This window comes from Dufourea novaeangliae, unplaced genomic scaffold (genome assembly GCF_001272555.1).
Source record: "Dufourea novaeangliae isolate 0120121106 unplaced genomic scaffold, ASM127255v1 scaffold101, whole genome shotgun sequence".
Classification (NCBI taxonomy): domain Eukaryota; kingdom Metazoa; phylum Arthropoda; class Insecta; order Hymenoptera; family Halictidae; genus Dufourea; species Dufourea novaeangliae.
In genome coordinates, this window is record NW_015373989.1 from 388,812 (window position 1) to 416,249 (window position 27,438).

General features: G+C 33.0%; 3 protein-coding genes across 3 annotated transcripts; 2 read left to right on the forward strand and 1 right to left on the reverse strand.

Annotated features, from left to right (window-relative positions):
- Window positions 1–421: 421 nt before the first annotated feature.
- On the reverse strand, window positions 422–1,545 carry LOC107187755 (tail-anchored protein insertion receptor WRB-like). The gene is made up of 4 exons (XM_015575920.1): window positions 1,477–1,545; window positions 1,243–1,408; window positions 835–902; window positions 422–753 (listed from the first exon to the last, which is right to left on the reverse strand). Exons 1-4 carry the CDS (start codon window positions 1,543–1,545, stop codon window positions 562–564), a joined length of 495 nt encoding a protein of 164 aa, XP_015431406.1. The 3' UTR covers window positions 422–561.
- A 289-nt stretch (window positions 1,546–1,834) lies between these two features.
- Window positions 1,835–5,827, forward strand: LOC107187626 (U3 small nucleolar RNA-associated protein 14 homolog A). Its single transcript, XM_015575768.1, is given in 7 exon segments — window positions 1,835–2,046; window positions 2,746–2,962; window positions 3,049–3,348; window positions 3,425–3,676; window positions 3,910–5,103; window positions 5,184–5,653; window positions 5,749–5,827. Coding segments are annotated over 7 exon segments (2,679 nt in total). The 5' UTR covers window positions 1,835–1,879.
- A 508-nt stretch (window positions 5,828–6,335) lies between these two features.
- On the forward strand, window positions 6,336–26,194 carry LOC107187719 (S-adenosylmethionine decarboxylase proenzyme). The gene is made up of 6 exons (XM_015575876.1): window positions 6,336–6,637; window positions 15,976–16,062; window positions 22,563–22,689; window positions 23,321–23,423; window positions 23,512–23,816; window positions 25,468–26,194. The coding sequence occupies exons 1-6, from the start codon at window positions 6,507–6,509 to the stop codon at window positions 25,741–25,743; spliced, it is 1,029 nt and encodes a 342-aa protein (XP_015431362.1). The 5' UTR covers window positions 6,336–6,506; the 3' UTR covers window positions 25,744–26,194.
- Window positions 26,195–27,438: the final 1,244 nt, after the last annotated feature.

Consider the following 27,438-nt stretch of genomic DNA (forward strand, 5'->3'; position numbering starts at 1 on the left):
TAATGAATTAACTACGAAATTTATCGATTTTTTTTTAAGCTTTATAAAATAGATGTTTCATGAATACTCTACACGTGAATAAGACATTGTTTGCTACGTTATATAGAATGATATAGATGTATCAATTGTCATATATAAGAATGTTTTGTTAAAACATAAAATTATTACTTATCAATAATTATATGCAAATATATTTCACTATTATGTATTATGTACTTTAATCAAGCTTTTACGAAATACAGTCACTTTTTTGCTATTATATCCAAAAATTCATTATTATCCTTATTTAAAAAAATGACTTAAGCGTAATGAGGTATTTTTAAATATTTAAGAAACTGCACTATGTACAGCAAGTATATGTATAATTATTTGCATATCCTATTTTGAAGAAAGTAATTTTATGTACAATTTCAAAGTTCTGTGTCATTTATCTATTGGCAGTTGAAAACCAAGTTTATTCTAGTAAATATGCTTTGAGAGAGCGTATCAGTTCACTGAAATCCTTCCAAAGAAAACTTTTATTTCAATCTTCACAAACGATTTAATGGGAAATAATTAGTATCACGTTATGTCAATTTTTTTACATGCAGATACAACTAATCTAGCAATTATAATCCACATAATCAAAGAAATTGAATCTTCTTGATAGCATGGCCAACTTAGTAAATTGTGTATTGGCCATAGCATACCTTTTGGAAATACTATTACTGGTGTACTTCTGTAAATATATGACAAAACCAGTAGCAGTAAACCCTAAAAAAAAATTAAAAATTACTGAATTATTGGATGTCGTAGTTATTTAAAAGATAAATAGAAAAAAAAATAAATACCTACATTTAATAGGTGGAAACCATATCTTACAAACAACTGTACCTTCATTTGAGAAGTTAATCGTTTGTTTGCTGGAAGAAAAATAACGTTCTTTGGTTAATTTTTTGTAAAACAAATTATATAATTGGTTTGATATTCAGTTTTTTTATGGACTTTAGTTAGATTAGTTTAAGAAATCAATAGTAATGTAAAACATATAAAGTAAATGTTCTGATTAAAGACCACGTTCCCATTACTTTTTTATTATTTAAAGCAATGAATAAAGTAATATAAAGAGCAACATGTTGAAACATTAAAAATACTTTATTTATTAATTCATTTATAATTAGCGTGATCACAATTATACAAATGAAAATATTGTCAATTAAAGGTTTTTTTTTTCATTCAATTGCTGTCATGTAATGGTTATACCTGTTTCTTTTAAAATGCCCTCAATTTTATTGCATTTACGTTGAAGTTTTGCAAATCTTGAAAATTCATCAACTATTGAAATCCCAACCATTTCTTGTTTTAGGTTCATCAAGTCTTTACGTAGTTCCATATCATATTTTGTTACTGTGTACAAACGGGATGTGACCTGTAATTAAAATGTTAATTTTATGAAATGTGACAAACAGTTTCAAGTATGAATATTGTGATACTTACATACTTAATTAAAATTGGAACAATATATTCCAAAAAACAACTTACAGTTGATATTACAAGTAAATTCATTTTATATTTTTTGTAAAATAATTCTCACATTGTACAATTGTTTTACTGTAATAATATTGGAAATATAAGAAAAACCAAATATTTTTCGATATTACTTAAAAAAATAATCTGAAGGTTACGTTGTATAAAATTACATCGGCTGTCGGCTGCTTCGGCTAACCCAGGCTAACCGAATCACGTATGAAAACATACATATATAACAGATAGCAAAATAATTATACTAGGGAATAAATTTAGTTTAGGTTTGTCTTTTTCTCTAGTGCAATAATGGGGCGCTATTATAGCCGCGTACAAATAATAGCATCATCATCCCTCTACGATCTTTACTCCTTTAATGATTGATTTTTATCTTGTTTCACGGGAATTGGAATGCATATTGTATTTTAACCAAAAAGATACAGCAATGAGTGATTCAGAATTTTTAGACGATACAGATCAAGAGGTTTCGGAATCTCATTCCAAGCTTCTTGAAGCTGTTTCACAACTTGATAAGGGCCAAAGGTAAGTTCGATTACAACATAAGGAAATTTACACTGCATAACCTTTACGTTTAATTAGAGACTCATGCCAAAATATAAAGTATTGATATTATATCGGTATTTTTCAGTTACATCTTAGCGACCCGTATAGAAATGGAAATGTGAAAATGCCATTGTACCTTTATATCAGTATATGAAAATACCGACACTGAATATATATATTCACCGGTATTTTTTCGGTGTTTCTACTTCGGTACTATTTTCAGGATATTTTGAATTAATTCGTTCTAAAGGCAATTAAAGGAGCAATTTAATCGATATAAATTAATTTAGTAAAGTCTTCCTGTACATTGTTACTTACTAATTTACGCATTTTTGTCCCTAATTATAAAAATATTACTAAGAATATTATTGGTTAAATAGTAGTGCATAATGTAAATAATATAAAAACAACATATTACATATATATGTATATATATGTATTCAGTGGAAGTTTTTGCCTTTAAAATATAATGAGTTTATTACCATTATATCTATACCTTCACAAAAATAAAGGGTTCCAAATATTTAAGGCTTCGTGTTTTCATATTATTCATTAAATATTTTTTTAATATGGATTTTTGTTTGATAACTTCCCATTAATGTGATTAATGAAATGCTTTTGTATAATTTAATAACATTTTTTTAATATAGGTTTTTGAGATAATATTATTTTCTTCAGAGTAAAGAGAGCAGAAAGAAGTGAACCGACTTTAGAAGTATCAGAATTTCATTTAGTAAAGAGTGGGGTATCCGATACCGACACAGTACGTGTACAGGATTTGGCAAATGTATTAGGCAAGAAAGGTCATCACCTCGAAATTGCTAGGACTTTACAATCTGCAAGGAAGAAAGTAAACGTTCTAAAAAAACCTTTGGAAAAGCCTGCTGCGGATAGAGTAAGATATCTGTTATACAAATGGAATAAGTTGTACACAAATGTTAGATACATTCCATCAAGGTATATGTATTATATACTGTTTAGATAAAAAGGGTGGTCGGATTTGAAAATACAAAGAAGGAATTAAAAAAATGGAATGCTGTAATAACAAGAAACAGAACAGCAGGATCCCTACATTTTCCTTTGAATCAGTCGTCGTCGATGAGATTGGAACCATCTAAAGAATTTGTTGGAAAATTCAGACTTCAGTCGGAACTTGAAAAAAAACTTGCTGCATTAGAACCGCAAAAAGAGAATATTAAGGAAAAGGACGATGACTTCTCATTGACAATGAAAGAAATTATTATGAAAAGGAAAGAGACTGCAAAAATAAGGGCACAACAAGTATGTATTGAGAAATGAAAGTATTTGGGTAATATTATTATGCACTGTCTCTCCTTTTAATGCTATTTACTTTTAGTCTTACAGGGAAGCTAAGTCTCGTCGTCAAAATAAGATTAAGAGTAAAAAGTTTCATCGTGTTCAGAGGAAAGAAAAAATTAAATTACAATTGAAAGAATTCGATGAATTGAAAAAATCTAATCCAGAAGCTGCATTAGAAAAGCTTGAACAACTGGATAAGGCCAGAGCAGAAGAACGAATGTCGTTGAGACATAAAAATACAGGAAAATGGGCACAATCTAAACAAGTTCGGGCGAAATACGATAAGGAAGTAAGTACATTACGTTGTGTTATTATTATTTGAGTTAAAAAACAAGTCTTGGAATACTTTTTTTCGTGCAAGAAAAACGTTCTTGAACACTCCCTGTGATGTATTGTTTATGTTCATTTTTGTTAGAATGAAAGGTAATTCTTTTCGTTAATGAATATTTCTCACTGTAATCATTGTTATACTAATAAATACAACTATAATATATGTAATTGTCATTATAATTCTTCCATTAGACTCGACAAGAACTGGCACAACAGTTATCAGTTGGACGCGAATTAACACAAAAATTAAAAAAAGCAGACGATAGCGACGAAGAGGATGAAAACAATAGCTCACCTGTGCTGCCTCCAACTGCAGATGCAGAAAATCCATGGGTGAATAATGATAAAACTGAGTCGGAAGTAGATAATTTTATTAAGAGTTACCGTAAATATTGGGACGAACAAAATGCTCAATTACAAAGCCAGCAAACGAGTGTAAATAAGAAAAATAATAGTGAAAATCAACAAGAACAAATGTCTACAGGAAATTTGAAGACTGTTCCTATTAGTGAAGGTATTTTACGAAAATAGCATACGTATTCAATAGAAATTACGAATTTTATTAATGACTTTTTTTTCTTTGCAGATGAAAATATTAATTGTAATACGGAGTCGTCTAAAATTCAAAGCGGCATAGAGGATACAAAAATAGTAAAGCCTAACAACGAAAATAAAACACATATTTCGTCTAATAAAGTTTCAAAAAGAAAAGTATCGGAGGATAATAAACAGTTGATTAAAAAAGCTAGATTTCAAAAAAAATGTTCAAACAAGATTACCGCTACTTCTTCTTGGAATGTAGAATCTGTGGAACATGATCATGTACAACATAAATTTGATTTTACGTCTACTGTATCAAATAAAGAAAAAATAAGTAAAATCTTTAATGCCATGGAAGAGAAACTGCAAGATCGAGTGAATTCAAAACTTCGAAACATTACAGAAAACTACAATAAGGTACCCAAGAAACAGAAAAATAAAAATGATAATAAATCGGAGGAAGATAACTTCGATGGACTTGAAATGCAAGTTAAAAATCAAAGACCAGTCATAGACTCATCTTTACACGAGAGCCTCAATGAAAATGATATGGAAACAGACACTGTATCAGAAAACGCTAAAAATATAGAATACAGTAGTAGTTTATCTGTAAATAAACCAGATGCACGTGCACAGAAACTGAATGCATCTGAAAAAGAAATAGACCCTAGTAAGTATATAAATGTAAAACCCAAACAACTGCATACAGATCTACCAGCTGACATAACAGGAGATGACGATGCCTTGGATGATAGTGAAAATGAGGATGAAAAGCATAACGTAATCAGCGAAGCATTTGCTGATGATGATGTTGTAGAAGAGTTCAGGAAAGAAAAAGAGGAGGAGGTACGTTGAAACATATTCGTTTTACAAATCAGTTTGTTAATTCATTTATTTGAAATATAATACAAAAAAACTATTTGCAGGTGAAAAAATCTCAACCTAAGGATATCGATTTAACCTTACCAGGCTGGGGTAATTGGGGTGGGAAAAACATAAAAGTATCGAAACGCCGTAAAAGACGTTTCATATTAAAGTTCCCCAAGGATTTACCCCGCAAAGATGAGAATAAAGGAGATGTAATAATATTTGAAGATGATAATGCTAATATAAAGCAACATCAAGTCAATGAACTACCATATCCATTTACGAGTGTTAAGGACTACGAAGCTAGTGTTAGAATGCCGCTCGGAAGAAACTTTGTACCCGAAAATGCCCACAGAAAAATGATCGAGCCTACCGTTAAGACGAGTATGGGCAAAGTTATTGAACCCATGACAGACGATGTTTTGGTGAAAACAATCGAAAAGAAACCTCAGAAATTTAGTGCTAAGGGAAGGAGTAAAATAATTAAAAAGAAAAAGATAAAATAACATAGGAGACCTCCTAATAGAATGTATCTGTACCAAAACTGTTTTGTAATATAAAATTTTTTAACTCATTTTCGAGTTGCAGTATGAATAATGTGTGTGATTCCTGTTTGTTACTTAGTTGTAGTGCCGTCATATTTCATAAAGTATTTGTAATGTTAAATTTAGCAGTTTATCCTGATAGTAGCAGAACATTATAAAGACACTTTTTTATAGGTAACTACAATTTTTCGTTTTATCTTGCCATAACCTACATTAATTTATAAATATTTATAATCATTCGATACATATGAAACAATTATAAAAACGTATGTTTTCTTATGAAGATAAGTTAAACATTAAAGTATGCACATGTACTATACAGTAGTTAAAAAGAATGATCACAACTATCCAACTGTTTCGTCCCAAATATATGTATCTTATTGTTTGGTTACGTTTAAACGGTATAATTTTTATAACACGGATAACGAGATTTCTTCTATTTTCAAATGCAGTTATCTTACTGGGGAAATTACATGAATAATTTAATTTCGAAAATAATTAGTTAAAGCGCGCACGCGTCACGCGAGGTTTCTGATTGGCGGAGAGGTAGGCACACGCATCCAACGTAGATGCGTTAGTTGAAAAAGGACGGTCGTACCAGAGTGGGGGAGAAGGACAGAAACCACCATATTGCGCACGCGAGGGAGAGGGAGAAGGACAGAAACCACCGCCAATATGATTGCTCGTTCACTTGTTCTCTCAGTAGTAAAGCAAAGTTCGGTGTGAAGAGTGGTTTGTTGTGCATTTGGAGCGAAACACAAACTCAAGAAAGAAATTCTTGTTTTGTCCCTCTTCGCGTACACAACAGTTGTGAATAAAGTTTCGTGTCTCCAGAGGATGGCAACTACCAAAGACGACGGCACCGACAGCGTGCAATTCTTCGAAGGTGTGGAGAAACTCCTCGAGATTTGGTTCACAAGCAACAGTAGCATAAACAGAAAGCAGGGCGATCTCAGGCAGATTCCTCAGTAAGTTGAAGTACACTATCCCCCTTGAATCTAACCAACTGCCTTTTCTACCCCTGTACCGACTCGACACGTTTCTTTTAAAACTTATCACAGAATACTCGCGCGATAATTACTAGTCACGACCGTCGTTCTTTGCCGAGCATCTGCGTTCGTGTAAATTCAATAAAAATTTTCGGACTTACAATTATATTTCAGCCTAAACACATTTGTATCAAAGGTTACCATTGCTCGAAGAATAACAAATATTAAGTATTTATCAATGACACGTAGTTTAATCGAAATAAATGTTTCGATAAAATAAAACCGGCTTGGTAACCATGACCGTATCGCCGGCACTTTGCGATATAATTGTTCCGACAGTAATCGTTAGTGTGCTTAACCAAACACTCGCATGAGAATAAGCTGGTTCACGTGTGTCGATTTTACGGAAGACCGACCGTTCGTTTGCGATATTCGGCACGAATTTACATTCCGATGTTTCCAGGGAGACTCGAGAAACACGAACGAATGTGTGATTCTGTTTGGAAAAAATGGTTTAACGACGTACTCGCATTGAATAGATTGAATTGACCAGTAGCGTGTATGCGTCGTGTTTTTTGGCGAAGATCGATGCGCCCACCTTCTCGTTCCAGTAATACCGACCGCTCAAAGTGAGGCTACGTGACTCTGATATGTATATACATACATCGCTTTATCTCCTTATTTTAAATTGAATATAAATAGACATCGATGTAATCTTCCCTTTTCTAGGAGTTTACTAGCATTCCGTGGTAATTGTTGCCCGGAACGTGGCCCATTTGTCAATATTGTGTATTAAAATATAAAAATATATATGTATATAAACACGTTTTTAATTCTTGAATGCTGTTCATTGTTATACTTCAGGGGATACACATTTTCTTTCGTTGAACCTCACTGCCAGAGGAATGAAATTCCCTTTAACGTAAACAAATATTTATGAGGTATTCACTATTGTGTCGTTACAGACTATTTTCGATCATTTTCTAGGACGGAGCATTATTGTTTGTATATATTATTTATTGCTCATGCAAATTGTTTTAAACGAATAGTAACATTCATAGATGCATACGGAAATTGTAATTAAAGATATAAAATTTAAAGCGGTTTCTGTATTGGTAATGAATATTTGGCGTTTAAATATACTAAAGTTATATAAGGGATTATACCATATTGTAAAATGATATTTTATATGGTGTATATACATATATGTATAACGTTTGAGCATTAAACTTTATATGTCTTTGACACGGTACATTCGAGAAACATTACCCGTGGCTGAAAATAGATTTATGTTATGGTACATTATAATGGACTTGCATGTACGTTAATAATTCTTGATGGTTATTAATTTTAACAAACGCATCCATATATTATTGAACTGTATGTGTAACAAATGTTATAATGATTATAAAGTCTTTTTTTTTATTCTTTTTGCGAATTCTTATTACTTATTGCGTGTATTGTGTAAAATTAAGTGTTACGCATACAGTGTGTTTTTATGACTGGAGAATAAATTCTACTGAATTATAAATTCCGTCATTTGTAAAAACTGATTGCATTTGCCGCAAAACCATACCGTATAAAAGAACCCGCGTTTGTGTTTATTCTTTATCGTGATTGAGATAGTATCACGTGCACTCGCGGCATAATTATTGACTTACAATTAGTAAAAGGAGAAATCCATTAAAAACGTTTTTCCTATTTAAAAAAAAGACTGAACGTAATAGATAATACAGAATCTTTTATTTACACAAACTCTCTAAACGGGAGAGAATATTGTTTACTATTAAGAGATTATAATTTTTGCAATAATTATTAAGTAATATCTTTTTTGTATAACTTAAATTTGCAAAATAAAGTTACAGTACATATTTTGAATTATCTGTTAAAGGCCGTTTTAGTTTTGCCAAAATGAATTTGCAATAAACGACAAAATGTTTGAATAACAATTATCCGACTGTTATTGACCATGATCGTTTTTTTCCCTTCGTGAATATGAATGTATTTTTTGTTGTTGTATACATACGTTACAATTCGGAAGTACAATTTGTAGAAATTGTACAAACATTTCCGTTTCGAATTGGTGTATTTTATTGCGTAAATATTTACCTTAAGTAATCGTCGTATAATAGGAAACTCGATGAAGGAGCGTGTATTTCGGTAATTGAAGTACGCACATTGAAATTTTAATTTAGTTTATTATATTTATCTTCGCGTAACATTTTTCAAGGTCATTCGACATTTGTAAACGAAGTTCGAAAAGAAATCTTTATGACGAAATTAACGAAGTACACTACATTACCGACGTATGTTATAGTAATTTTCGAAGTTTCCTTTTCCGTAAATACAAATTATCGAAACATTAATCGCAAGCATTACTAATACAATTTCTATTGCTGTTAATTTAACTATAAATCGATATAGGCCATTTTTTAAAAATAAATATTCTTTATCTTAATTCGATGTTACAGGTAGATAAATTTCAATTTTAGTGGTATTATTGTTATTAGCGCTACTGTTATTGAAATATTCTTTTTTTTTTTAAATTATTATATTAATACAATCGATCATAAGAATATTTAAGAGAGGAACATGCCGAAAAATCAAGTACAGGGTGATTCTCCCGCTACATAAATCAAAGACTATGCCGCAAAAATGGACCGCTGCGTCACCATGTGTAATCTGTTGATCGGATCTCACTGAGATGACTATTTATTACGCAGCGTGAGAATCATCCTGTACAATTATAACAATTATAATTTCGAGTAGTAGTAGATTTAGCAACGATAGTCAGTTTATCGAACGGATGTAAAACTTTGGTGTGGATTATGTGGATTCTAGGAAAAAAAGAGTACCTAAAACCGACGCAATACGTACTTTATTTATAACAATGAGAAGGAACATAAAAAAAGTATTTTGAGGAAACACGACTTCAAATGTAATTTTTTTATTATATTCTTTGTATTTTGTATTACAGTTTCTTTTGGTGTTAGTTTGTTGGTACGTAGGGATAATTGCAATAGGTTTATTATTGTCCGATGTTATTATCACTAAAGATACCTTAAAAATATCTTTCTCTATATCATTTCTTTTGTTATAGGCAACTTGATTATGTAGAATCTAGATAAAGAGAATTTCGAATAACGAATGAAAGATAAAAAAAGTACTTCGTCATTTTTAACCGTTTAAACGTGGAAATTCCAATTTTTATAACACACTAATACTTCTTCCTGAATGAGTCGACATTTGCCCACCATGTTTTTTTAATGAATTCTTAAATATTCCATACCAATGAAAAATTGCTGTATGTTATCACTTTGGTATTAATTAAAAGAAGATTAATAAAAGAAACAAAATTGTAATTCAATAGAAAACAAACTGCGAAATTTCTATAAAATCATTCGCTTTTTATACAAGTAAAGTTGAAATTAATAATTGTTAATACTTAATGTAACCCCCATTTTTTAAAAATAAAAATATAAAAACAGATACGATGGAGCAATAAAATTGGTGATACTTTAAAAATGCACTAGACGAAATTTCTATATAGTCATCTTCATTTTCATAGATATTTTCAAAATATCACCAATGTTATTGCTTCATTGTATCTGTTTTTATATTTTCATTTTAAAAAATGGTGGTTACGCTAAGTATTAATATAGAAATAGTGAAAAAAAAATTGTAAATTTCAACTGTACTTGTATAAAAAGCAAATGACTTTATAGAAATTTCGCTGTTTCTATTCTATTCATTTTTAATAAATGTTATATATATATTTTTCGAGACCCATGTGTAAGCTTTCTTTAATCAATCGCAAAATGCTACCAAACACAGATTTTTCATTGGTATGGAATAATTACAAAACATATATTCCGCCAAAATCACTGCATACAATTTCAGTAATCCTAAAGAGATATTCAATCCCTGATTTTGACGGGTTTGGTGGTTCCCAGCGTCAAAGCTTCACATGAAAACGCACAAAAAGTAAAACTATAAATTTTGAAACTACCATTCGACCGGTCGCGCTACGACAATGATACACGTGTCAACTTCTGTTGCGGTTTAATGTTTTAATTTAATAGATCGACGAGGCACTGTTGCGATCGTTTTAGTGGGCGAATTTGTATATTTATCCTCGCGGCGGGATGTTTCGTATTGCAGGAACGCCGCCCGCTATAATCGGTTTAGACGATAATGTGTTATTATCGATAATTACAGTAAACAATAATATTGTAATTTATAATTAATTATCAGTTCAATTATTATAATTAATATATAATATTAATATAAACTGTTCTATACCACTTATTATATTAATCTTAATAATTATAATAATAATAGTTACGCTGTTTAACAAATGTTAACAGTTTCCTACCTCGTAACCGTTAATAGGCGTTTCTGACAGTTCTTTCCCCAGCAAGTACAGTTTTATAAAAAATCAACTTTTTAACAAATTAAAAATTTGAAACTTCGGAGGTGTGTTGTGTTTTTACAGTGGTAGTTATTCAGTTGCTTCTGACACAAAATAATTCTCTGAACTCTCTCGAAGAAAATGATGCAAATCGTTATTCTATTATAGATATTTAAATATGTTTAAATAATGATCAAAGTGAAAAGGACACCGGAAACGCACAAATTGTTACTGATATTCTTCAATTTATTTAAAAAATTCGGGGTCTAGGAGCAAAATCTAACCGTAGCATGCGATGGAGCAGACCTTTTTGCTGAGGAAGGTATCAAGAAAAGTTACAAAATCTGTTTTGTTTTTAATAGAGAAACCGAAATAGTGCAGTAAAACACGCGGCGGCGTCATAGTGGTACTCAATGACTGCAGTCGTCTTGCCTGTGCACATTTAGCGGTTTTGTCACGCTGAACGGCATGCCAGGCGACCGCAGTCATCGAGTACCACTGTACCGCCGCGTCTTTTACTGAACTATTTCGCTTCTCTATTGAAAGCAAAACAGATTTTAAAACTTTCCTTCACACCGTCTTTAGCAGAAAGGTCTGCTCCAACGAATGCTACAGTTAGATTTTGCTCCTACACCCTGAGTTTTTGAAATAAATTGAAGAATATCAGTAACAATTGGTATGTTTTCGGTGGCGTTTTCACTTTGACCATTATTTAAATATATGTAGATGTCTATAATATAATAATAATTTACATGATTTTGTTCGGGAGAGTCCAGAGAATTATTTTGTGTCAAAAGCAACTGAATAACTTTTATGTAACACCTAAAGAAATATTAACCGTTACTGTAAAAGCACAACACATCCACAAAAGTTGAAATTTGCAATACTTTAAAAAGTTTATTTTTTCAAAAACTGGACTTGCTTGGAATAAACGGTTTACAGATTCGTGTTCTGCTCATAAAGATCTATCAGAGAAGCCTATTAATGGTTTACGAGGTAGGAAAACAGTTAACATTTGTTAAACAGTGTAATTATTATTATTCTAATTATTAAAATTAATATAATAATTGGTATATAACAATTTATATTAATATTATATATTAATTAAACTGATAATTAATATTAATTGTAATTATCGATAATAACGCTGCTTTCGGTTATTACCGATTCGGCAAAAGTACCGGAATTGGTCGAAAAACCGGATCGTCCGAAACTGGCTGTTAGGACCGTCAATTTTTATAATTAGACGAACCGTAACATGTTGGCAAGTATCGATAAACGGTGGAAATTGTGCGAGAGACGACTGCCCGAGTAATTCCGCTTTTGTTCGCTGCGCGACCGAAGCATGCCTTTTGGCACATAATCTCGTTTCACGCTCACACTTCCGGTTTGCATAGCGTCTGTGCATCATGTACGAATGATGTGCGTGTTTTTATTCGCTCTTTGCTCCGTATTATGTAATCGTATTTCTATAGCGAAATGGTTCTTAACCCTTTCGATGTTTACGTCGAATGAAAAGATGGCATTTTTTTTTTGTTTAAAGACGAGTGTACTTTAATTTTTTTTTTTCAATTTTATTAACCCTTGAACGCCACTATAGGGGGACCCGCGACCCCGCGAAATTTGAATCTTGTCTACAGACGTGAAAATTAACATTAGAATATTCAGCTTTTCTTTACGTTTCCTTTTTCTTTTAAGAGATATCACACAGTGCAGTTATTAATTCCTATGGTGCTTAAGGAAGAATAGTTTGGAAATATTAAACAGTATTTTAAATACTAAGATTTTATTTTGGGTAGCCCGCGACCCCACGGCGTTACTGGTGCCAAAAATTGGAAGGGTGTGGGTTTAGGGTTAATGATTATAGTTTTAATGGGAGTTTTTGATAGGGTTAATGATTATAGTTTTAATGGAACATTACTACCCGAGAATTATGACCGGAATAAACGCATCGATCCAGACAATAGTCTCGGGGCAACGAGGACATAGATGTGAACGTACGATACCGCGAGATTTCGACGATTTTTTCGAACCTTCGAAAAAATAACTCTAGCCACTACACCAGATAGCTAACCTGTGGGATCTGTCTGTTCCTTGAGCCTCTTCGATGGTCATGTTTCGTGTCCGACGTGAATCCACCGGGGACGATAAGAATCGGTTACACGGGAGATTAAGGAGGTTCGTGCGAAATTCGAAAGACTAGATAATTAAATAAAATTCATACAATTGTTTATTAGAACCAAATAGTCAAAAATTCAATTTTTAACACAGCCCTTATGGCAGTCTTACGATTTCTAACCGGAAGTATAATTTTTTGACAGAAACTGGAACTGTTAACCGAAACCTAGGTACTGAAAATATAAATCCTGAGCTTTTTGATAACGAATTAAATCTTGTACCGTGCCGAACATTCCAGGAAGATATTTGACAATAAAGTCCAGGATGTGTCGGTAGTTGGATGGTTATTGGAACTATGTTGAGGATTTGGCAATGTTGCTGAAGTAGAATCATACCCGCGAAATTCAAATGAATATAAAAAATACTTTACTTACTCTGTGTTTTGGTGAATTCTAATTTTCTAAATTATAATGCACGAGAATATAATTAACTGTACATATAAGAATAACATAATTGAATATTGACTATACGCGGGAAAACTGAACACGCACACACGTACACAGATATGCGTGCAAAAACAACGTTGCCAAATGTACCAGAAATGAGTACAATGGAGTCATACAACTAACCAAAATATATTTTTTATTTTTAATATAATGAAGAATGACCATTGGAAATGTCGTTGAAATTCATAGATATAATTTATATACGCCATTAAAATGTATTAGTGGGTTGTTTAATACCAATTAGTAATATGATGCTTTATTGAGTAGAGTGTCAGGTATGAACCACTTTAAAGGATTGTATTACATATGCATATACGTTTCGAGACGGTTACAAATTGAACGGTTATATCGCGCGACGTCAACCAGGAAAAGCCGGGCGTCGTTCGTGAACTTGAGAGCCGTGATAAAACGATCCCGATAAGACGTATTCGGAGAAACGCTAATTTATTTGGAACTTCTTTAATCGACGCAGGTATGCTTCAAAGTATCTGCGCGGATTGATTGTGATCGAAGTGTGGACTTTTGGGTATATATAGGTATGGTGTTTGTAGAAGATGCTTTCAGAATATATTGTGTGGAAATTTACAATACTGTTTTATTTGATTATTGATAGTATTCTTACCAAAATTCTTTTATTCTGTTCTATTAGTGAACTTTAACACTAGAATTACCGACGATAAACGTATATGTATGTCTATCAGATAGATAAACATGGCAAACTTCTGGAAATATACAAATTTATAAATCAACTAATTTCTTCAATTTTATATTGCAATAAATGTCGTAAAAGATCTACGAAAATGCACTGTTGTAACATCTCAATCATCGTTATGAAAGTGTATTATTATTATTAATTTATTTAACGGGCAATAAGTCCCTTGGTGTACATGTACAGGACGTAAAACGAGCTACAAAATTATAAAAATTATAAGATTATAAAATTACAAAACGAAGAAAAAGATATTAATCAATCATTTGGACTGCTCTGGTAGTTTTAGTGTTAATGAGCGTTTGTAGAATGAGTTTCTTACAACGAATATTCGAACCATGCGGCTCGCACGTGTTGAAGACGATAAAATATTTTTCTCGATCCATCAATTTATCTTATTGTATTTAATACTTATCACTTGTGCCGAAAAATCTGATCTTGTTTTTTATTCCAATTCCCTGATAGCTTCAAGTTGCTCGAATTATTCGAAAAATTTGGAGCATCCATGTCACCAGATAACTTGATATTATCGGTAATAAATTATTTATCGTATCTACGCAAATTTACATGTAATTACATCATCAATTATTAGTCATTACTGTTAATCTTTTACATTGGCGTACTTCACATTTATTTGCCAGTTTCTGAGTATTTTTGAGCGATACAATCGTTTTCAGTAATCAAAAACAGTAAATCTTGATACATCCGACTAACAATTCAAAATATAACTACCTCAGAAGTGTTAAATCAGCAGCTTTTAATCTTCGATGATTTTCAGTGATCGTGCGTTGCATTTTCAGATTTAGCAATTGTTGATAATTTTGAGCGACATTAAACAGCAAGCTATTGTAATTGTAAAAAGTAATTTTAAATCGTGTTAACTAAATATTTAATTGTACAATAAGAATAACTTTATGTAGTACAATATAGTTGATTCATTTTGCAGCTATTACACTAACGAACAAATCCCATTAACAATTGCTCATAATTTATTCGTATCGATGAATACGAAATTTCTCAAAATGTTCTCCATGAACATTATATTCCATCAAGATTCATCGAGGTCTGCCGTAATACGCGTCTTTTATCTTAATACGACCGTGCTGCTGTATTCTGGTCTATTTGACCCGAAATTTATTTCGCTGCCGTAAATAAAAAAAAAAGGAAGGACGGAATATTCCAACGAACTTTTCGAAACGTAGGTATGAACCGTTTTTTTTTAGCAAAATCAACAAAAATACACGTTCAATAGTTTTTAATCCTCTTCAAATTCATGCCAGTTTAAAGGGAAAAATAATTTTTGCTCTGGGAATGTTCCCGTGTCAGTACTGTGAGATATATAATAAAAATTAATGCAGACTCTGATTGGTCGGAGTTTTTCGTTAATATCTCGTTAACAAAGCCTCGATGAACATTTTCATTAAGGAAAATGTTATTTCAAATCACCCCAGGAATTATGCCTTTCGAGGACTTACACTTGTTTTGCAACACCCTGTATAAATACTTAACTTTGAATTCTCCATATTTTATGAAATTTATTAATTGAACAAGACCGATATTCTTTGTTTTCCAGGCGAAAATGGCAGTCCTTGTTGAAGATTGTCCGCTGCGAGATCATCAGCATTTGTCGTACCGAGCAAGTGGATGCCTATGTTCTCAGGTAATAAGTCTTACATAAACATGTAAAATATTTCGCACGTGTTTAACATACCTAAAAGATGGATGTAAGTGAAACGTAATGTTAGATCCATCCTCGATCTTATTTACAACTCATTGAAACTATTAACTCTGATATGCCTGGAATTTTTATTCCTTTTAAACTATACAACAGTTCAACTTGAAAAACAAATAAATGCATCTGTTAGGTGTCCTTATAGAATATAAAATTTTATTAAAATTCAATTTTTCTGAATTTTTCCACAAATATTTTTATTCACATGAACATTCACTGTTTAGTAATCGCTTGAATAATACATAGTATAGTAATAAACAGAGTACACATCGTTTGTATTATACACAATGCAACGGTTCACTGCAACTTCCATTAAAGTCCGGGGTCCACATGCACGGACGCTGCTATCCGTACGATGGGGTATCTTAAATTTTATCGTATCTCTACATTAAGAAATGCAACTAAATTAGTACAGATGTTCTTTGTTCGTGTGTTATCGCTAAATAATCATTTCCATGGACTAAAATAGAAGCCATTAAGTTGATAGGAAATTAATAGCCCATCACGGCTCGTTATCTGTGGCGTTACGATTTTGTACATTTTGCGTACACACGAATCACCTTACAATTCATACCGCCCTCCACTTGAATTACAGGAAGTCTAATATTTCATTATATTATAAACAAAATCAACGAAACCAAGTGTAACTGTGTTGAACTTTAACGAAATCTTTGTTTAACCCTCCATGGCTGGGTCACTTCGTTCGGTATGCTTCGATGTTCTGTGAAAAAAGGATGTGTCCGACGAATAAACAAAAATTAATTTTTACAACAATACAAATTTTGCATAATTTTTTTTACAAATTCCTTTAAATGAATATACTATTTTTTTATAGCTTTAATACAATGATTATTTTGTAAATATCTCGTTAACTATTAGGTTTAGGACGTATGAAGGTCAACACATTATTTACTCAGAATTTGATACTCTATCGATCTACGATACAAAAAATAGGTTATACTGTTACAAAAAATCAAGGTGATCTTGAAATCTCTGAAATGCCCTCAAGTACAAAAAAAGCATGTACCTTATAAGATGTGTCCTTTGATGCCATTTAAGTTACACGCCTCAAAATTATCATAAAGTGTACCGTTAAGTTATTATTCGAGGTGCACAAGTTAGCTGAGACACCCTCTATATAGTGTCTAGCAGAGTTAGGCAGAATTTTATACGATTAATACACAGTGAAAAGCAGCAGTATCTAAGGGTGTCGTCCTGAGCTTTAGACAAATAATGAGATTAAATACTTGTTCAACAAATGTCGATTCATTCATAAAGAAGTATTATTTTTTTCTAAAAATGGAAATGTTCACGTTTAAACAATTACAAATGACAAAATATTTTTTTATCTTTTATTCGTTATTTGAAACGTTTTATCTAAATAATTAGTTTGTCCATCTCTCGTCTAGTATGGGTCACGTGTGACCCAGCCGTAGGCTGTCACGTCCGTCATGCAAGGGTTAAGCTGTCTGTACTAACAATTTCAATTTTGCAACATCATCTCGAATGTTTGGCCACTAAACAATAATAGTCGCCAGAGCTCCCCGGTACGCGATTATCTGTAATCGAGAATGCGATTAGAAAGCCATTTGTCGTCTGCGTTTCTTTGAACCGCGTCCTCCGTATCTGAAGCTTTATCCGCTTAACGAAATATTTAATGACAGATAAGTGAATCATGTTTATAGGTTTCGAATAGTGATAAAGCGATACAGTAAATCCTGGATGAGTGTTCGAAGGCTCCTCGGTACTGAACATTAGATATTTCATAAAGTAATTGCCATATGCGTCTGTAAAAAATATAATTGGCTTCGAAATACCAAGCCAATGTACTAATATATACTATAATAAAATACCACTGTACTAAACTTGATTAAAAAGTTAACGCTATACCTGGGGACCTCTTCTTGTCAGTGCGTTCAAACATTCATCGAGAATTTACTGTACTTGTTGGGATGAAATCGTCTTTTGTAAAGTGTAATGAGCATACTATCATAGACGACGATATATTCTTGCCAATTTTTAAATCTTTCACCCATTCCCTGAAGCGGTCAATTATTTCTATTTGATTTTATTTATTTTATAATTTTAGCAAGGTTACTTTTTATACACAGCAATATATTTTACTTTTTTTTTTTCTAGGAGACAATTCTATGGTGAATATTTTTATAACTGTGTAAATAATTATGACTGTTATTATACCGATTAATTTAAAAGCATTGAATAACGCAAGAAATATAAAAACACTAGTTTTTCTCAACCTGTCTATTTAAACATTCTCGATCATATGGATACTCGACTTACACTCACTAGTTCCATTTTTTGTCATTAGGTGGCGTATCGAAATTCTGACTTTCTCAATACAAAAATTTTATTCTATATTTTTGACGTACTGATACGTAAGGAATCACCTTCATTCAGCCCATTAAACTCTTGCGCTGGAATGACGTGCCACACACATCGAGATTACACGCATCTGTGAATTGGCTGCCAGCGCAAGTGCTCAATAGATTTTTAAGTTCCAGTGCTTACTGATAAAAAGCCTATTAATTTACCCTTGTGTAGGCAACCAGGTACCTGAGTACTCAGGTACCTATTTTTAAATTTCTTCTCACAATTTTTTATGTTCTTGTCTAAAACAGCACTTAGTATGTTACAGGAAGGGAAAACTAAGAGTTTCGGAAAAGTATTAAAGCAAAATTATCTATGTTTATCTAATCTGTCAGAATAGGGGTGATCCGTATGCACTTAATCTGTTTAATAAATGTATTCACAAGGAACGAAATTTATATTTTTACTAGTAAATGCAGACATTTACATTTCTGGTTCAGTAAAAGTACGCACAACAAAAATGCAATTAATTTCAATAAACACTTTTGGTAGCATTTGTCCATATGAGTCATATAAATTTTGTCCTAATAGGGACGCGTCTTTACAGTTTACATAGCTATAATTAATTTCATGGGTACAAATCATTTAGGTTGTTATTAAAATGAATAACAACAGTACGAAGGAAAATTTTTCTCTTAATTTATGTTACTTAAGTATTTATTTTACATAAATAAAAATATTACCTAACCAAACCCACGTTCTCATAAAAACAACTAATTTTCTTAAAAAAGATCCCTAAATTATCAAACAAAGTGTTACGTTTTCAGTTTTCATTTTTGTTCATTAAATATACCTATATTTAAAAATTTTATACTTTCGACATTATACTTTTACCAACGTGCTGTAGGAAATGTATGCATTATCTAGTAAATGAATACATATGATTTACTGTACATTCTTACATTCGGTTCATACTTCTGCTAAAATCGTACGTAAATGCATACATTGACTAGTAACTGTATACATTTACTAAACTTCACGCTTTTACTGTGACATATATGTATATTACAGAAGACTATTATGTAAATTAATAAATCGGTCCGTAGGTATACTTGCAGCGAACGCCTATTGGCGTAGACCGCGCTGGTCGACTTCCGCACACGTGGTGTGCAGACTCCTCCAACTTCAGCGTATAATTAAACGGAACCAACAGGTTTTTAGGGAACACTCGTTCTTAAATTAAATCGACACGTATCTCGTCGATAATGTCACTGCGATTTTCAAGGCCATGAATTCTTTTTTCACCTATACGATTGATATTTGCAATCGCAATCTACAGCCGGGCAAGTTCAACGACCATTTGTCACTCAAGATCGATCGAGCTTATCCTTAAACGCGTTCTTAAAGCGGAAAGAGACTCATTAAAATCTGTATAATCTTTTCGAACGATTTCGGAAATATGTCAAATGATTTCAATAATATTTCGAATGATTTTGAATATATTTCAAAGTATTTCGATCATTTTGAAAATATTTTAAATTACAATTTTCTAAGAAGTCTGGAAATTACAAACATACTTTTTGCTAACATTTTTTTATAATTCATACTCGCGATAATTTTGGGTCAGTTACTTTTAAAATAAATTATACTAGTCGAATTCTATCGATACTTTTAATAAATGAAATATAATTTTATTTACACCTTTTTGAAATTCATACTTATGAAAATTTTTATTCACATTTCCAGAAACCTACAATTATAATGTAATTGTAATTATCCCGCAATTACATTGTAATTGCAATTTAGATTTTGTAATGAGATTACATTTTTCTCAACTCGGGTAGATTCTATCTATCTATTAATTTATTTTATAGGTAGTATCTATCTATCTATTAGATACTATGTACCCCGAATTTATTGGACCCTTTTTTCAGATCATCTTATATACATACTGTGAGAATCAAAACTAAGTATACACTTTACAAAGGTGAGATTCGTGTAGTAATTCTGTACCATTCTACTGTTGTAAGATCGTGGTAGTAATACAGTTTGATATGATGTTATTGGCATTTTCGGGATGAGTAAGCAACCAAAAATTTTAACAGAAAAAAATTTGGAGATATAACCACAAAATTTGGTAAATATCGTTAAACATGGTGAATGTATTATTATCGCTTGGAACAGTATGGAAACCTCTGGTATAGGACAGTTGATTTTTATTCACAATATTATGGACAAATTTGGATATTTAAATATTATAAAATCCAATTTAGCTGCAAGTGCATTTATAGGTTTTTTAAAAATGATATCGTGACCTAAAATATACAGCAAAGTCGGTTAAGAATTGTTTGCCGAAAAACATTTTCAATCAATTAAGTCATCCACAGTCACCAGATCTCAATATAATAGATCATCTGTGCGAAATATTAGTTCTAAATTGAGATCAATAAATATTAATAAATCCCATACATTCAAAGTGTATACTCACTTTTAACTCCCACTGTATATAATTGAAGGAATTTTTGAAAATTTGTTACACTTTGTAACAGGTGTAACAAGAGCGAGGCACTCGGTAAGAACTATTTAAATAAATGTTAAAAACTTAAATTGAACCAATTTTCCGAGATTCATGGTAGACTTCGGACGCTCTATTCACTTTTATTTGGACTTTATCGTTTCCAATCGGTATCTTGTCTGTGGTCACTGTACGTTGCCGTATTATCCGCGTTCCCCGACTTATCTTTGCGTTTCGTTTCGACTAATAAAGCGCCTCGTGTGCTGCATTTATCCTATTGCCTGTACTCGAAGAATTTAGGGTCAATCTCTACACGAAATATCGATGATAAATTTTGGGAAAAAATTTCCGCGCCCCGTGTAGAAATTCCATGCACTTACATTTATTAATAAATAGATTTTTTATCGACGAGAAATCGTGGCCCGTAGGAAAATTTGAAACAAAACAATTATACGTAAGATCATTTATTTTTTTTCTAATCAACAGTCAGTAGAAAATTTTTGGTATTATTGCTAGCAACAATTTTGTCGTCTTTATTGTATCTGATATTTTGGGAAAATGGTTACTACACTTGCACATATTTCGACTTACCTTTATCCGTGCCTAATACCGTCAAAATTTGCAGCTAAAAATAATATTACAGTAGACGCCAAGGACAGATGTCTTTCAATAACGTTCATTGTCTGATGACCTTCGGTTCGTTATCGTTTAATGAAGTCGGTTTGAATTTCTTATTCTGGTCTCTTCGGTTTTGTTTTTTCCACTTCTTAATAAAAGATGAGAATAGGAATTATTTATCGCATATAATCCCGTATAAAAGAACAAAAGGCAGAATAAGTTAAGCCTTATAGAAGATAAAAATTTTTGTTTAAAATTTATAACCAAATCTAGAAACTAACTTCTATATATAATGTCTGGTAAATAAATAAAAAAAAAATAAGCTGCAGTACTGAATAATAGGGTGGGATAGGCAACGATTACTTCGAAGTGCACTGGCCGAAATTTCTATAAAGTCACCATATTTTTTGACGAATTTTTATAATTATTCTATACCAATGAAAAATTGGTGTTTGGTAGCATTTTGGGATTAATTAAAGAAAGCGTCCATATCGGCTTCAACAAATAAATATAACATTTATTTAAAAAAATAAATATAATTCACAGAAAATAAACTACGAAATTTCTATAAAGTCATTCACTTTTTATATAAGTAAAGATAAAATTAACAATTGTTTTTCACTATTTCTATATCAATATTTAGTAAGTATAATCTCTATTTTTTTTAATGACAATACGTGAACATACGATGGGGCAATAGAATTGGTGGTATTTTGAAAATATCTATGAAAATGAAAATGATTATATAGAAATTTCGCTGTTTATTTTCTGTTGAATTACATTTATGCTTTTTTTTTAAATAAATGTTATATTTATTTTTCGAAACCGATGTATACGCTCTTTAATTAATCCCAAATTGCTACCAAACCCAAATTATATTAAAACGCTGTTACTAGTTAACATTGTATAACATACGTAAGCTGATTTTTTCCCGAAGTTATATAAGGATATCTTTCTGTTTTTCCAGCGAAAGCAGCATGTTCCTGTCAAAGCGTAGGCTTATTCTGAAAACATGCGGTACAACTACACCACTTCAGTGCTTGGAACCACTATTGGAGCTTGTAAAAGAGTACACTGGCTTCGAGGAAGTGGAGGTATATGTTGTTTGTCTTGTTACTGTTGTCTAGTTTCAATACAGAAGTGGGCATGTACACACAAATTCTGGAAATATTGTAAATATCCGAGAACAAATTTTGTTATTATATTTATAAAAATATGTCTTGTTATTAATTTTATCGATTGCTTATTCCCTTACATCAAGTATGGAAACATTTTTGGAGAATATGTTTCGGTAATTATTCGTTAACTGTTAAGAATTATTACATTTGTAAATCTAGTGTTGAAGCACTGTGCTGTTACAGACTTAGAACGTTTGCCCGTGAGAATTTTCATTAACCGCATACCAATTGAAGTTAAAAGTACTTAGCTATATAACTTGACCTAGTGCATGGATAAGTGATGTGTCTATATATAGGAAACCTCTAGTATACAGGATACATCTCTACCCTCTTGGTTTATTGATCTCTCTTACCTATGATACTGTACACGAAAATGTATTTCTCCAAAATCATTTCTAATCATTTCTTACCCTGTCCATAGATATATGTTGTAATTACTTATTACATATTTTTTTAAATAATAAACAATATTTATTTCTTTTCACCAAGACATAAAGAAAAGGCAGCATGATGAATTTAAACTTTACATAGTTTCCATTTGTTCCAGAATGTATTCTACTCGCGGAAGAATTACAAGAAACCCGAGTTACAGATATCACCGCATCAAGCGTTCGAAGAAGAAGTTACGTTGCTCGATACATTTTTCCCTGGTAATAAAAACGTTTATGATTACGAGCTGGCATTCTTTAAAATTACATGTTAATGATATTTAATTTTCTGCACATTTCCCCGATTCAGAAGGAGAAGCTTATTGTTTGGGCTCTGTGGATTCGGATTGTTGGTATTTATATACTCTGAACAGAGAGAAACTCATAGACGAACCAGCTGAACCAGATCAAACGTTGGAAATCCTAATGACACACTTGGACCCAGAAGTGATGGCCATATTCACTAGGGATGTGTGCTCTTCGGCGGATGAGGCGACTCAAAAGTCGGGAATCGATAAACTAATTCCAAACATGATCATAGACGATTTCTTGTTCGAACCCTGCGGGTATTCCATGAATGGAGTAAACAAAAGTGTAAGCGTGTGTATACATTATGTACCGTCGCGATCAAACTCAGCTTCCACTAGGGAAAAAAGTGGTTTAGAAGAAAAGTCTCGTACCACTTAGTACATTTATTTCAAGTATAGAAATAAACGTTAAACCGAATATTAATTTGGCATAAATATCAGTAACTCCCAAAACTAAATGGTAGGTGGCCCTTCGCCTGCTTCACTTTTTCTCCTAGCGAAAGCCAAGTTTATTCGTGAGGGTACACCCACGAGCAAACTCAGCTTCTACTAGGGGAAAAAGTGACGTAGGAGAAGGGTCTCCTAACCACTTGGTAAATCTATTTCAATTACTAAAATAAATGTTAAAGTGCATGTTAATTTGGCATAAATTTCAGAAACTTCCGAAACCAAATGGTAGAAGGCCTTTTCCCTACGAAGCTGCTTTAAAGATATAACGTTAGCCATAAACCTGACCGACCCTAAAGTTTACGTGTTTCTTACTCGATACCCTTGAATTGTGAAAACTGTGCTCCACCGGCGTTCAGGGGCGTACGACGTCAATTTGGGATCGGTTCTTCCGTTTTAATGTAATTAAACAAGTTCTTATAGCGTACTAATTTCAGATTTAAAATACTTCTGGCCCTTTTATTCTTCATGAAAGTTTACGAAAACGTAAATTTCTTTGAAATATTCCAGTCCTTTTCGTTTTATTCCTTGGAACGCCATACCTGAAAGTGGCGTACGACCCTGAGTGCAGTGGGACACAATGGGCCACCGATGATCGAGTACTAATGGTTTAAGGTTCGGCCACATTTATGGCTAATGCCATATCGTTGAAGCATATACAGTGGACTCTAACTATATTGCCATGGTCGAGGGCTGTAGGGAGGTATAATGGCAATGAGTTCAGAGCCCCCTCCGTGCTAAATTCTGTCGTCGTAGCCTCGGCTTCAGCGCCTGCGCAAAAGCTGGATCGTGATGGTGTTCTTGCGTACGCAACGTGGTGGGAGAGCGAATTTGTGTGCTCGAAAGTGTACATGTGAAGGGGAAGTGCCTACTCGCGTGGCAATATGTTCAGTGGCAATATAGTTAGAGTTCACTGTAATTGTAAAAATTTCGAATTGTAATGTTTCGTCTACGTGTTCAGTAGAGATGGTGTGCAAAATCACTAACGGTGATTCATCACAGTGGTCGCCGAATCACGGTTCGTAATTTAATTTTATTCACAACCGTGATTGCGATTTTTTAAATATTGAATCAATTTACTCACTGCGATCGTAAGTCCTTCATCTTTAAACAGAGAAACGTATTCAGTATGGTTTTACAATGAATTACATTACTATTTGTGTTCTTAAAAATCAGTAGGAGAAACAAGAAATTCTAAAAGAATAATTTGCTAGGTAACATGTAAATTATAATTTATAATCATTAATTTATTCATTATTCTTAATTATTTCTTCATTTTATGCTATGTAACTCGAATTTTTTTTCGATGTCGTTAATATAAAATATACAGGTCATGTGTTGCGAGCAAAGAACTGTTATGTTCCTCCACCAATCAGAAACGATCCCGAAAAATCGCAAATCACTGTGAAAAATCACCAGATCTGGAACGAACGTGATTGAATCAATCGTGATTGACAAGTAGCTGTTCACGCCATCTCTAATGTTCAGTCCCCCCCCCCCCCCCCCCCCAGCCGGAGTCCGAATTCTCGTACGTATCATTCGAGAGTAACATTCCAGAAACGTCGTACGAGGAGATAATACGACGTGTCCTGAACGCATTCAAACCGGACAAATTCGTGGTCACCATATTCGCGAACAAAGAATCGGTGTCGGCCGGTTGTCCGCGGGACTTTGAGCAAACCGACTATCTGAAATGTTCCGGCGACTGGTTACGCACGGACGTTCAGTATTGCCGTTTCAAGAATTACGATTTGACATGCGCGTTTTACTCGAGATTCCCAAGCTGAGGGTTCATGGACGCTTCATACGGTCCTAGCCAATTAGGAACGAATGAAGCACACGCGAACACCCCCGTCCTTTCGCACAGCTTCTTACCCCCGCTTTCCTGTTCCACGAACGAAACAAAGAAACGAAATCGATCCCTAAAACACACGGTGAAATCTGATATTGCTTACGAAAACCATGGTATTGTATATGCTCAGTACATAAAACATAATAATGAAACAAAATCGAACGTGTGCACTATACAGAATTCTGTAATTACCACCCAAGAAACAACTATGCCGAATGTTACAGCATCCATAAGTCCACCACTTGCATCCACACCCTCCTGCATAAATACCGATCAGTTTATTAAGAATAAGTGTTTAAATAGAGGCATCGACGATTGTCAATTTACGCAGAATAATATGAATATCCGTCGAGACAGTAATTCCTGCTCTATACGATCAGCGTCATCGCCGCAGTTGACAACTAAACCCGTAACACGATCGAAAGTTTATAGGAAAACATCGCTGAAGTCGATGAACTTGTCGAATTCCACGTTCGATAATTCTTCAATGAATCATTGTAGAAGCACGGACCTGGCATTTGATAATCGTGTGATCAATATATCGAACTGTTCCATCACCGTCGCCGAGAAAAAGGCGGCTTCTCCATATCGTTCGGAAACGACACAAGGAAACGACTTGAACGACACCAGAAGTAAATGGAGTATGGGAGAGGTGCATATTACGTGTAATCCATTGTCGACACCGTATCCGTATTCCACGCCACACCGTGACATTACGAGCGAAACCGTGACAGAACCGCTAGACGACGAGCCGAAGGGTCGTAGCTGCGGCAGTTTTTTACCAATCTTATCGTTGATCCCTCAGACAGTGATCAGCTTTCAGTATTTAAGCCCGAAAATGAAATTCTCTTGGTGGAGAAATAAAATCTCGTGAAGGTACGCTTAAGAGTGGCCATTTAGTGCGATTGTTGCTAGTGGTCTTGTAGCGCAATTAAATGCTATTTGGTCGAGCTCTCTGACAAAACCTCTTACCTCGTAGTGAGCCCCTCTCCCCCGCCCCCCTCGATCTTCATCAATTAGAGGTATCCCCACCCCTGGTCATCGTTAACACGTGTATGTCAATCAGTCTCTATACTCTTTTAATACTCTAAGTAGGGTCGTACAGAACGAACGCATGCAGGTAGATTTTAAATGGAGTATAAGTAGAGTCCCTTTACTCCGTGGAAATCGTTTTTCCATAATGGTGAAACGACTATCGAGTCCATTAGAAAATAATGTCTATATTGTACAATAACAGTTCTGTTGGATCCTCTAGTCTATGAAGTTTTTTCCTAAACTTTCCTAATTTATGGGTAGATTGAAAGATGTACCTTTTGCTCCTAACGGAGGGGTCGCTTACAAAATTTGTCTACTTATAGCAACAATTTTAGACATTCTTACTATAGTCAAAATCAAAAATAAAAATCACAGTATGGATCTAATATGAGGTACAACATTGTCGTAGTGTTGTTTTATTAAATTTATGGTTTTATTACAATATATATATATATATATTTTTTAAAATGAAGAAGATAGGAATATTATTTAAATACGCTTCCTTGGTATTAAGTTATCTCGTTAAGTCGTGTTTCTGCTAATTTAACGTACTTTAAAAAACAATGATCCATACGAACTTCTGATACTAGACTTT